Here is a 13,521-nt window from a genome sequence, read left to right as displayed (position 1 = left end):
TTTTGTTTACTGAAAATAATTCTTGATGCAGGGAGCTTTTACTGGAATTTACATGAAAAGTTGATCCGGGAAGTAGGAGAGAGACACTTGTGTTACTGTACAGCCAAAAAATGCCATTATTTATAATGGGGTAACCTTTCAATTTACTTTTGACAGTAGGGTGAAAATGTTTTGGTTTTAAGTCTCTGAGTTTGGGGTCTATTTATGAAACACTAGACATCTTCAGTTTTTAAAAAAAGTAGTAAGTAGTTCTCAGTTTCCTGCAACTTATGTCCATTTATTAAAAATGGAACCCATAAAATTTAGAATTTGAAATTGTGATGTTCACCACCGTTCTTTAAAATGCTTTTTCTTTCTTAGTCCTCACTGTCAAATTATCATTCTCTTTGTTAACACTGTGGGGATGAAGATACAAACTTTAAACAGAGGTCCATCCTGGGGGATGCTAAACCTTCATAAAAAGGGAGGGGCCAACCACTGTTTACTTGACAAAACCAGCCTGGGTTAGGTAAACCTGCACATACAGCCTGGAGAAATAAATTCATAGTAAAATGTAGTATTTGTGCCAGCACTACTGAATGCTGGTTATTTTTTCTCTTAACTTTAATATTTTTTTCCACATGTAGACCCTGCAGACTTTTTGGTCAGTTCAATTCTCCTATAACTTTAATTAGCAACACGTTATGCACAGAAAACTTGAGGAAAGCAAATTTAAAAAAAAAAAGTATCTTTCTGTAACATAAATATCCTTTGTGGCATTGAAAATTTATGCAGCTTGGCATAGATCTTGGTCTTGCTGGAGAGCTAAGAAAATTCTGTTCTCTACTGCTTAGATGTTGGGTTTGTAAGATCTTTGTTTCTTCTTGTCTGTAAAGGTCTAACACGTCCTTGGTTAACACTGACATGCTATGTAGCATGAAACACACATTCCTTAACTGGTTCAGATTTTTTAAGATACTCTGTTGTGCTGAAGAAATAATTCTGATACTTGGATACAGATCAAAATTTTTTTGTTACAAAGACAAAGAAAGTTGATGAAAACAAACTTGTAAACAAAAATATATACTGATTATGTATTTGTATTATAGAGCTTGGCAATAATGTTTAACTTGGCTACATTTAATAAAAACTTAATGGGCAAATTTAATGTTACTGAATTTTTTTGTTTAAGAAACTTGGTAGGTCTGTAATCAGGTTTTATGTAAACTTCGTGGAAAATCAAATTAATCTTACACAGATGTTAAAAAATTCTTTCAAAGAATCACTTTTACATGTTTATGGATGACACTTTAACAGGGCAAACTTAGTTGTGTTCTAACTGAAATAAAGTTTTTTGTACTATCTGGTATGAAAGGATAGTGCCAGAGGTGAAGGATGGTGAACAATGAGCTAGCTGAGTTGTCAGATACAGAATGGTAAAAAGCAGATTTCACCTTTCTCTTAATTATTGCATTAGATTATTTAGCTGTCATTCCAACAGAATGATAAATTTAGCTGTAGCACAGTAATTCGGCAATGCAGCTGACAACATTTGTTAAAGATTGCTGTCGTCTTTAAAGTAGTTTTGAATTAGACTATTTAGTGGAGGTGCTTTAGTGCTTTGAAACTGTGACTTATGATTTCTTTTACCCACTTATCCATTTAATCTATTAAAAAATTAGTTGTTTGTTCAGAAGTTTTAACATAATGAGTTGAAAGCCATTTCTTCTTTGTGTCCTACTGAAAAATTTGACCAGACCATTTTATTCATATTCCTGGGAAATTTGAATTAGTTTAGAATGCATTTTGTTTTGTGTTCATTCTGAATTTAGATTTCTGGTTTTCTCTGAGGCTATTACATCATTAAAATAGCTGCTTTTTCTTCACAGGCCTATGAAGAGTACACCAGCAAACTAGATGCTCTACAGCAGAGAGAACAGCAGTTATTGGAATCCATGGGGAATGGAACTGATTTCTCTGTCTCCAGTTCAGCTTCAACAGACACAGTTGCATCATCTTCCTCCTCTAGCCTCTCTGTAGCACCTTCATCCCTTTCAGTTTATCAAAACCCTGCTGATATGTCACGGAATAACCCTAAGTCTCCACAGAAGCCTATTGTTAGAGTCTTCCTGCCCAACAAGCAAAGGACTGTGGTGAGTCAGCTTCTATTCACATACTTGTAACCCCAATATTTCCTGTATCTTTCTCCCTCTGTATGCAAAAGTTAATTTAGGAGCTGAAAAAATACCTATGCGGAGGTCAAAGAGGTAGCACAATTGCTATTTGTGCTCTGCCGAACTCAGTTGTTTTGATATGTTGGATGTTTTCTACAGGATTAACACAAAGATATCCATATAGCAATAATATAGAATACAACACTTTCAGGAGTTTTATAACAACGAAAATACCTGAAGAAATATTTTTCTCAAATCAGCTTTCTTGGTTAAATAGTAATATACTATTTTACAATGGTTAGTAGGGGGCAGAAGTTCTGTTTCTTGTATTATACAAAATTATTGATAAGTTTAACAGGGCAAGATTGGGGAAAGTAAGTGTTTTCCATGTTGTTGAAGTTACTGGCAGCAGTGAATGCTTTACAGCAAGTACCAGCCTCCTGCAGCTCACTGTAGCGAGTGTTTCCTCCCCACTCCCTGTAGCGAGCGTTTCATATTTGGACGCTGATGCTACCAGGCCCTGAGTAGAGAACTGGCTAGGGGAGGGACATAGTTGCTAGAGGCAAGAAGTGTTGCCTGCAAACTGCTCAAAAACTAATGTTCATCAGTTTTGACAATGTTACAGTGATTCCTGGAGTCATGGAAGAAGAGTTGACTTTTTGCTGGCTATTTAATTGTCCGTTATAGGTGGGATTTTTTTATTGGTTAAGCGCTGCCAACTGGAGAGCCTTGATATGTGCTTTAGAATAATACACTGCAAACTGTGATACATGAAATTACTGACAAGCCATAGTCTAGGCTCTGTTTTACAAGGTGGTGCATACTCCTCACTTAGAAGGGGAGCTGTGGTTCCAGAGAAACTGAGAAATGAATGGATAGCACAGCCAGTGTCCATGTGAAACCAGTGCTTTTCGTAGCAGTTGGTCAGGTATTGGCTGTCACTGGACTGTGACTGCGTATGGAAATTGAGTTGCTGGCAAAGAGAAGAAAACATAAACTGAGTAGTGCTGGGTATTGGGAACATGTCCTCTCCCTTCCCCTGCTGCTTTCCTTCCACCCCTCCCTCCCCCTGCCCCATCGAACAAAAGAGATCGTAAGACTTATAGTGGGAACAACAGATTAAAAGGGCAGTTGTTGTCGCCTGATTTTTTTTTTTTTTTTAATATTGCTAATTGTTAAAGATACCGCTAAAGCTTGAAAGTAGTATTTGGTTTTCGACCTAGAGAATGGGGGTTTAATGTAAACTATGACCACTATGTAGATGTAGAGCGTTAAGCAAGGTGATTTTGTTGTCTGCCTGTGAGGTATGGCTAGGCACTTAGTACTATCCACATTGTGAAATTTGGAGACTCTGGTTTCTTCATGTCTTCTGTCCCACTCTGTCTGGCTATTGAAGCCCCAGCCCCTGTGATGGGGTTGTCCCTCAAGTTGGTTTTGTTTCTTTACTGCAACGGGTCACAGTAGATTGCTTCCTGCATTATTATGTGCATTTCCTTTTCTGTCTCTCCTATGTGTTATTTCGTCCTCTTCTCTAAGTCATATAGTATATTTCTACTCTTATTCTTTTCTCCTCATCTGCAATATTCCTCTTCTGCTCCTTTCCCTCTCCTCCTTTTCACCTCCTCCTCAATCCTTTTATCAGAGGTGTGGTAAGGCTTTTCTCAAGTCTGTTTTGCTTTTGAAGGAATTATTTTATAAAAAGAATAGTTTATAATTATGAAATATACTACATCAAACTTGTAGGCAAGAGTGAATTTTTTTTGATGTTCACATGTGTGTTTTTCACCAAGTTGTAAGTTATTTCTGATTACAAGTTAGGAAAAAGAGGCAACTGAGTTTCAGTGTGAACCAGGTGATACAATTTTGGGCCAGTACAGAACTGTCTTGCCTCATCTGAGACGTGGTTTTGTGCATGTTGCTGGTCCATTCTAATCAAAGTAAAACAGGTTGTCTTCAGCCAATGCATCTTTAAGTTCTTAAGTAACAGTAACAGATCAGCTTGGTGTGCTCAAAAACATGTGTGAGACTGTGCTTTCCTGGACTAGTATTTCTTCTCACTTTTATTCCTTTTATTCCATTTTTGGTGAATGTTGTGATTCTGTATGTATCGGTCATGCTCATTAGGAGCTCGCAGATTTAACCAGAGAGATTAAGTTCAAAAATGCCACCTTGTCTATTGCCATGTCTTGACTAAGAGTTAACTTCCGAGCTTGAGGATGTGCTGTCATTTGATGAGGGAATTGTAGCACTTGGCAGTAGTACTGCAGCAGTGACTGGCAGCAGGGCGATAGGAGTTTTTGCCAGCCCTTTCCTGGCTGTGGGAGGCTCTTGCTCCCGTCTCCAGCTCTCTACTGGAGTCTAAACACCATTTGCCTTACCAGTCTAGTCCTGCAGCTTGTTTTCAGCTTGCTAAATGTGGGACACTAAGAGTAGAGCTTCAGGAAAATCTGTAGTCTTGTGCTGTGGTAATAATAAAAAAAAACGTGGTACTGACAAAAGAGTAGGAGATGGGCTACTGGTGGAGGGAAGGTGCAAGTCCCTTTAGTCTCAAATCCGGTGTAAGTGTGTCTGTTGATGCACTTACATAAGGGAACAGACAGATGCCTACAGATGCAGGAGGCATGAGCTACACATATGGGATCACTGGCTGGAAGCTCAGATTGACAGGATTCGGCTTCATACGCCATGTAGCAAGGTGGAAGTCAGCTGCAGTTGTACTAGGAGAGACCCATTTTTGGTTGAAATTGTTCTAAATAAGGAATTGGAAATATATACTCGCGTCTGGTCAGCAGATAATGCAAATTAATGGTTCAGCTTTGGCTCAGGGAGAGAGCTGACTTCTTTTTACTTCAGTTTTACACATTGCTTGGATCTAGTTATGCTACTAAGTTGAACTTTTTTGGTTTTTTTTTTAATAGACCTAGATCTCTGTTTTAGAGCTGGGAAATGGTGCTTATAGGAACTCTGAGTGTTGGGGTTATTGGCTTTGGAGCTGAAGTTCATTTCTGTGAAACTTGAAACAGTGCTCATGTTATTGAGAAAGTGAGGAATTTCTTGTATGGCGACTCTTAATGTAGTTGCTCTGTTTTCAATATTTATTGATCCTACACATAGTCTGTTGAAAACTAAGGAAAATCCAGAAGCAAACCCAGTTCAGAAGGAATTGCAGCTTACAGTGCAGTTTTAACTGCAAGTAGTCAGATGATAGGCTACCACCTCACAGTTTTCAGTGAATACTGAGTTTACTTGCTGTAGTACACTTCCTTCATTCTCTCAATGTATAGAGAATTGCTGCACATGTCTTAGTCTTCGTTCACGACCTCTGACTTTAAAAATAGACCTGACCTGTCTCACTTGTGCCCATTAACTGAGCCATTTGCTTATGTAGCCATGATAGTAGTTTAGGGTTTTCAAGTATACAGGATAGCTTCAGATGTGATGGGTTGAAGTAGGAAGGAGATTCCTTGTGAAAATACATAGTACCTGCCATCAGAGCCTCGCCCCGGCCCAAGTCCCCATTCTATATGGCTGTTAAAGTAAGGGTAAAATCTGTCCTACAACCAAGTATGTAGCTGGGAGAGGAGATACGCTCTTAAAGTTGCACCAAGCTTCCCCCCACCCCAACCTTAACTGCTTTCAGTTAATATCTACTTCTGAAAGAAATCTTTTTTAATATCGCAATAATATTTTCAGTCTCTACCTCCAACCATAGACCCACTTCAGGAGGCAAGAAATCTTGTCAGATACTAGGGAGTCTTTGTTTATTTTTATCTGGGAATGCACTGACAGTTCTTAAACTGACTTAATTTAAAGTGACTGAAATTAAATTGGTAATGGAGAACCAATCTCCTCATTTACATTTGATCATACTCTGAAGCAGTCCCAAGTACTACAACAGCCTTCTGCTACTTGTTTAGAGCTGTTAAAAATGCAGGAAATGGCAGGGGGGGAAGATGCTTACATTTTTGACTAGCAACTGCCTTGTTACTTGACAGTTGTCTGCGTTTTTTGTTTATTAGTAGTATTGTTTGTGTGTAGGATCAGGCAAATACATCTGTTTGAGTTGGCATCAATTAGAAATATAATGGGAGGAAACTGATGGAGTACAAAGAAATAAGACCATGTTGATCAGTGTAAGTGATTTGGTGCATAGGTGGTGTAGCTAATGTCAAGTTTCTTTGTACATGTCATGATAAAGCTGAGTGTTGGATGGAAAGTTTTTCCTAATGTAGGAAAAGGTGTGAAGGTGCTCCCTTGAAAGCCTAGCCAGTAAGTGGTGGAGCCAGTTGCTGCTGATCAATTAGCAGTTGAAGTCAGCATCTTGATTCAGCTGGCAACACAGCAGGGTTAGAATGTAACTTCTTTTAAAAGCAAAACCAAGTTTATTGCCATAATGCAGAGAGAGAAATGTCTGAAATATGCATATTTTCTCTTTCCTCAGTGGCATGGTTCAACTGGCAAGTTAAATGTCCTTTGGAGAAGCATTCTGCATAGATGTGACTGGGATAAGTCTGTGGGGTTTTTTTTTGTTGTATTTTGTTCTAGGCCAGAGAAGGATGTTGAAAAATAAAAGTGCAAGATGGTAAAAGTCTACCTGAGATTGTCAGTTATTTTGCAGAACAAATCGATGAGGTTTATCCAAACTGTGGGTGAGGAGAATGTAGGGAAAAATTAGTTTAAAGCTTGTTTGGGTTAGGGATCTAAATGGCTGTGGGGTGGATAGTAACAAAACTGCTAATTAAGGGAGAGCTTTGGGATGGGAGAGGGAGGTAAGAACTGTGACCTTGAGCTGGCTGCCAAAAGTCTGAGAGATTGTTAGATGCTGACACTTGGTTTTGGTGGAAGGGAGATAGTCTTGAATGGGAAGTGGATGGTGGTGTGTCAGCATAAAAGCATTAGGTTACATTTACCGGTGAGATTTCTGAGAGAATGTGTGGAGCCAGAAGAGGACGCAAGGTTGTGGGATCCTTAGATAATTGTGTTGTGGATTAGGATTTTTTTTTTCAAAATTATATGATTGAAGGTGCAAGCAGAGAGAAAAAAGAAACAGAAGACTCTCATATGACTGGACAGCAGGAGACACACAGCTGGTTGTTGGGGAGGGGTAGTAATTCAAGGAGAATGAGGATTAACAACTCATCCAGAGGTATGGATGGAATTTTACGAGTTTAAGTGTTTTATATGTGGTAACTCTCCATCCAGTCTCCATTAAACCCGTGCTATGGATATTAGAAGTTTGTGTCTTGTGGTAAGGAATTCCATGGGCATGGTTATATGTGGTGTGAGTAATCCTGTTCTGTGTTGGTCTTTAAATCTGCTAGCTCTCTTTATACTGGAGGAAATAAAGGCTTCTGAGAAAAGCCATTTAATACAAGACCTGGTACGACAGCAAATGCCTGAAACTAGTCATAACTTAGGAACAATATTGGGAGGTTTCTGATGTTGTAGTGAAGTCTTCTAGGAAAGAAGAGAGTGGAGTGGAGGGGCTTCTAACTCAAGTACTTTATGAACAAGATCGTATAACTTGCTTATATTAGCAGCCCTGAATGATTTTGATTACCCAAGAAATCTCTTCCAGCCAAGTACTTACAGTGTGGGAAGAAACAGTCTGAAAGCAAATGAGCAAGCCTGAATGCTGTTATGCTGGAGCATGGAAAGTTAGAAAAAATTGGTGTTTAGGTGTAAGAAATGATGGGCAGTTGAAAGGCATCAGGTGGTGATGGTTCTTGCTCTTAATCTGTATGTAACCTGTTGCTGACTGCTAGCTTCCAGAGGAAATGTTTGCTTCATGTCCTCTGACTGTCTTGGTGGCGTTGTCGTAAGGGTGGTAAGGAGCCTCTGCTGCTTTACTCAGGGGGTTTATAAGAAGTACTTTCCCACAGCTCCAGCGCCTGCTCTCTTTCTGTGAGCAGGAACAAGGAGTGGATTTGGTAGTTTTGAATTTCATTTCTGTCCATAATGGTCTGAGTAGTGACAGTGAAACTAGGAGGGGGAAAAAAAAAAAAAAGAGTAGCAGATGCTGTTCCTGCTTCGGGAAAGCTTAGCGGCCTCCAAGTATGTCAGCTCTCTGCAGATTCTGGATAGGATCAAATCATTATGCGTGTTTACCCACCATGAGGTCTAAAAACTTCCTATGGTAGCTTCTAAACCAAAAGTAATACTTTGGTAAAAAAAGTTTCCCTTTCTTCTATGTTCAACTACAGAAGATTGTGTGTTTTTTGGTTATTCTTCCTATTGCCTTTTTTTTTAAGTTTAAGAGTATTTAGAGGTGATTTGTGTAAAAACTCAGCATAAATTTGGGCCAGTAAAGTTCTTTTCACTTTATTATGTGTTGGTATGCTTCATGTAAGTGCCGTAGGTATATATGTATTAGAAAGTTCATGAAAGTTCTCAAAATGCAAATGTGAGACTGAGTTTTTAAAAGGGAGAATTTGTATTTTTAAGATTTACAGAAACTAAACAGGATTGTGATTGCTGTGCATGGGTACAACTCTTATTTCAGGTTTTTCACTCCTGTCACACCTTGGTTAATTAGTACATCTGCCTTTTAATTAGACAGGCAATCATGTGGTCTTCTCTGCAGTCATGAAGACTGGAAGAATCAGATATTTTTACCCTACCTGAATTCTTAGCATAAATTAGTTCATCATGCATGCACAACTGGGCTCCTTCAAATGTTCTGTTTTTAAATCTGGTACTTGATGCATTTCTTTTGGCTTAAGATTTGCATCTGACTTTCTGGAGTTTATGCTGTGAGTTTGTGCCTCAAGCTTACTGAGTAGTAGGCACTGGATTTCTATAGGCATTCAAGCTGTCCTACCAGTTTCACCTGTCAAGTATAAGGAAAAGTCAGAGAACGGATGTTCAGGCAGCTGAATAAACTAGTTTCTTGCTTTTAATTACACACCTGGTTTAACATGATTAGTTTTTTCTAATCAAAAAGAATTAAAAATTCTCATGTCATATCAAACATGCAGCAGAAATGGAGTTTATTTGTAGCCTATGCCAATGGATGCTTGCTGAATGTATTTGAATGTTTTGGAATTTTATGCATCATATGAACAGATTGGTAGAATGAAGTAAATGGTAGTGTACTTTCAAGTAAACTTTACTTGATACATTGTTTTGTTTTGTTTTGTTTTGTTTTTAAATACTTGGATTGTCAGAGAGAACTGGTGGCCTACCTATCCTATTGCTGAAAGGCAAAATCAAACTAGAGACTAAATTACCAGTTTTCATTGGGAAGAAAGTTAACCATGGAAGACATCTTTTAGATTGTCAATAAGCAAAAAAAAATGTTATTACATCACAGGAGTTGTACAATGAAATAGACTTTACAGCTACCATGAGTAAGTCCTTCATGTCTAGGAAAGCCTGATGAATGTGTCTTTGGGAGGTGTTGAGTGAAGCAAGGTGAGCAGCAGTGCTACAGCAGACTGTACCGGGGTCTGGCTTGAGTGGAGTTAATTTTCTTCACAGCGCTCATACAGTGCTGTGTTTTAGACTGGTGACGAAAGCAGTGCTGATAACACGGCAGTGTGTTAGCTATTGCTGAGTAGTGCTTGCACAGGGTCAAGGCCTTCCCTGTTTCCCACCGCTTCTCCCAGCAAGTAGACTGAGGAGGGGGCACAGCGGCGACAGCTGACCCCAACTGACCAAAGGGATATTCCGTGCCATATGACATCATCCTCTGCGATAAAACGGAGGGGAGTTTTTCCAAAGTTTCTATTGCTCAGGGACCAGCTGAGTGTCAGTCTGCTGGTGGTGAGTGATTGCTTCTGCATCACCTGGAAATTTTTTTCCCTTCTTTTTTTCCTTCCCTTATTAAATTGTCTTTATGTCGATCTAGGAGTTTTCTTGCTTTTGTCCTTCCAATTCTCTTCCCCTGTCCCACTGAGGGGGAAGTGAGCAAGCAGCTGGGTGGTGCTCAGCTACCTGCTGGGGTTAACGCAGCACGCAGGCTAAACGCAATGTTGGAAAAATTCAAAGTAGTATGTGTTGAAAGGAGAATAATTTAATCTACTTCAATTTTATTGACACACAGTCTTAGACTGCAAAGTCAAACAATATTGAAAACTTGCCATTATAAAATCAATGGCTTGTCATCTGGAATGCTTTGTGCAGTTTTGATCACTGCTTTTTAAAAGTACTCCTCAAGTAAGAGCTTAGTGATTTCTTACCTTAAGAGGTGGAAAGTCTGTCTGTAGAAAGTAATGAATGATAGCAGAAAATATTGTTTGGAGTGTGTTTCCTTTACCTCATTATGTGTGCTAGGCAGGTACTCAATGAAATGGAATGCAAGTCACAAATCTGAAAATAATCGGAAGAAATATTTTAATTCCATGTCTAGTAAGTCATACTTAAATTCATGGCTTCTTGTGTTGTTTAAGTAAACTAACCAACCAAAGCTTTATTATTTGTAGAGAATGTGTATACTACCTGGAGATTAAAGTATCCGTTTGTTTTTAAGATCAGTTGCACAGTTTAGAGAGAGATGTGAATTCTAGCCTTTCTGCTGTACAGTTTCTTGCTCCCCTGCCTTTAAAGCATTTGGAGTGTGATCGTCTGAGACAGGATACTACACAAGTGGATCTGGGTCTGACCTGTTAGAAAGATTTTGTAACTTAAATTTCTAATGCACTTGGGTTTTGGTTTGGAGAGCAGCCAGCTGACTTTTTCATCACTTGAATAGAAACCTCAAGGTCTTGGGTTTTGATTCCCATACAGTGGCTACAGATATTTTTCTAGGTGAGCATTTCTCTCAAGTCTGAAGTCTAAAGCTATATTTTCCAAACTTTTTTTTATTAGTGGGTCACGGTCAGCCTTCACAACTTCTAGCATTGGTATTCACCCTAACTAAAATTCTCTGAGACGGTGATCCCACTATCTACTATAACCTTACAGATGATCAGTGCTCTTCTGAACACAGTTTGGGAGCTGTCCCTTAAAAGCTTGAAAAGTGATAGTATGGAGGCTGCTGTTGACTGGGCACAGCAGATTTGATCAGTGTGGTTTAGTGATGGTATACTCTTGAACAAATATTTCTGTATTAACATAAATCAGTCCATGTGTCCTACAAATGAGTACCCCCTAAGTGTGTTGGAGGTGTGAGTGGTGCTGGTAACCAGCATCTTTGCAAGTTAAATAGGATGCATTTGATGGAATGGTAACAGCTTTGTAAAATGGGTAAATTCTGTTCAACTTCCCTTGGAAACAAGATTTAGGGCAATGGAATTGTCTCCCATTTGTCTTACTAACGTGCTCCATCAAGAATGTATATTCTTAAATGCTGCTTTCTCCTGTAAGTTGGTTGGAGCATCATGGCCTAAAATCCAGAACAGCTGTGTCTGAAAGCCATGTGATGTTCAGTATCATCTTATGTCCTCTTTGCCACAGAGGGGGATAATTTTATCTGTTAGTGCTGTAAAAAGTGGCTGACTGATTTGGTTAAACATTTGTCCTTCATACCTAAGATAAGAAACTAAATATGGATCTCACGTTTGGATTTTTATCAGAAAACCTAACGTATGTTAAGGCAAAACTAGTTATTTGACAATAAGATAGCTTAGCTTATTTCTCTCCCAACACGTTGAATTCTGTGAGCATGTTGCTGGCATTTTTCAGTCATATAGGTACCAGGGGGAAAAGGTGTGATCTTTCAAGGTGTATGTGTTGAGGTAAGTAAATCAGTACATCGAAGTGATATTTCAAAATCCATACTACTTGGCATATTCTCGCTATTGTACCCACTACTCTGTGTAACTGTTCAGAATTTTTATGAAGCTCTAAGGTATGTTATACATACCTTACATACATACATAACACTTGGCTAAAGTGAGCTGAACTACAGTGCTAGGCTGAGGGGAAAAAACAGAACCAGTTAACTAGTTTTGAGAAGTGTAATGCTACATATTCAGAGCTGTCCAACCTCTCTGCTTTCAGAGAATACCTTTACATTGATTTTGAAGTGCTTTTCAGTCTCTTCAGTCTTTTTATTGCCACAAAATACTGGAAATTGCACTGGTGTAGGGAAGCATTTTTAACTTACTGAGACTATGCCAGTTTCTGCTCTGATGTTAGAAAAGTGATGTAAGAGTTATTTAGGGATGTAGCTCTGAATTGGGAATGACCTGATTTTCAGAAATAAATGATTTATTATGCATTGCTTAAATGCTTGTGGCTGCAGTACTAAATATATATCCGCAATGTTATGAATACTTACCGTCCATAGAAATAGTTTACATGAGTAAAAGAAACGAGGAAATTAAGTGCTATAGTTCTGTTCAATCTGTTTAGGTAGTAAGACTCTGCTGTGAGAATTTTTGGAGGCACAGGAATAATTTTCATTTGTTTTCCTTGATACTTCACATTTGCAAAGTTGAGTATGTGCTTTGGTGTCTTCCTGAATCACTGCTTGCCTGATTCAAGATGCACAAGTAAATTACTTTCTCTGGTATATTAGTAAGCCACGCACTGAACACATGTTGCAGTCTGTATTGGCAGCTTCTGTACTGTTCCGTAGTTTTGTATAGCCCATGCTCTTCACTTTTGCAAATTGTTTGCTGAATCAACTATTCAAATTGTTATAATAGGCTAAGCCTTTTCCGATCTACAAATCTTAGGTGTATAAGTAACTTAAAAAGAAAACTCATAGCAATTAGAATTTGGAAACAGACCCCTAATTGAGTAGCATGAATTTCTAGGTGGTAACTGTTGTGAAAAATTTAGATTCTTTTAGAGGGATCAAAAGATAATGGATGGACATGGACAAAATGGGTTTGAAATAATATCAAACATTCTTTGTTTCAATAAAATGCAAACTTTGTTCAGTTTACTGGATTACAGTGATAAGAGTGCATATATTGGAGTAGATCAGGAATTTTCTCATGGGGAACTGATTTTGTCAAAAAAATGCTGGTGTGATTCAGTTAAAATGTTCTGTGGGAATTCTGTCAAAACTCTTGATGGAATTGATAAACCCTCTTTGGTGCCTGCCTGCCAGGCTGGAGCTGCCAGCTTCTGCCAGGCAGCCTGGGGGCTCAGCGGGTCGGGGGGCTGCTCCACACTGGGGCTCCTGCTCCCTGCGCTCCCAGGCTGTGGGGCTGCACGCCCTCCCTCCGGCTGGGGCTGAGTAGGATGCTGTTCTGAAACTCCTACTGGGGGAGCCTGTCTGGTAGCTGGAAAAAAAGAAATTTTTTTTTTTTCCCCTTAAGATTGAGTTGCTCTCTAAATCACTGTCTTGGAGCTGGATTTTTCTTTAACTTTGCCATGATTTGGGTGTGAGAAGAGGATTAAAAAAGAAGCTTTAGAGAGGAATGCTTTGCAAGGTGAGATTTCTGCTTTACAGCAGGCGCTGGTAGGGACTTAA

General features: G+C 39.0%; 1 protein-coding gene across 3 annotated transcripts in view; it reads left to right on the top strand.

Moving 5' to 3' along the window:
- The window catches only part of BRAF (B-Raf proto-oncogene, serine/threonine kinase), an 84,472-nt gene that overhangs the window by 25,503 nt on the left and 45,448 nt on the right, over positions 1 to 13,521 (top strand). For all 3 annotated transcript variants that reach the window (XR_012674819.1, XM_075158064.1, XM_075158077.1), the window contains exon 3: positions 1,869 to 2,132. Coding sequence is in view for 2 of the 3 variants with exons in the window: in XM_075158064.1 (XP_075014165.1) it covers positions 1,869 to 2,132 (264 nt within the window). In the remaining variant the exon portion in view is untranslated. The remainder of the gene's footprint in view (positions 1 to 1,868; positions 2,133 to 13,521) is intronic.

This window comes from Calonectris borealis, chromosome 1 (assembly GCF_964195595.1).
Source record: "Calonectris borealis chromosome 1, bCalBor7.hap1.2, whole genome shotgun sequence".
Classification (NCBI taxonomy): Eukaryota; Metazoa; Chordata; class Aves; order Procellariiformes; family Procellariidae; genus Calonectris; species Calonectris borealis.
Note: the sequence above shows the minus strand (reverse complement) of the source record. Positions and strands in the feature narration are given on the sequence as shown.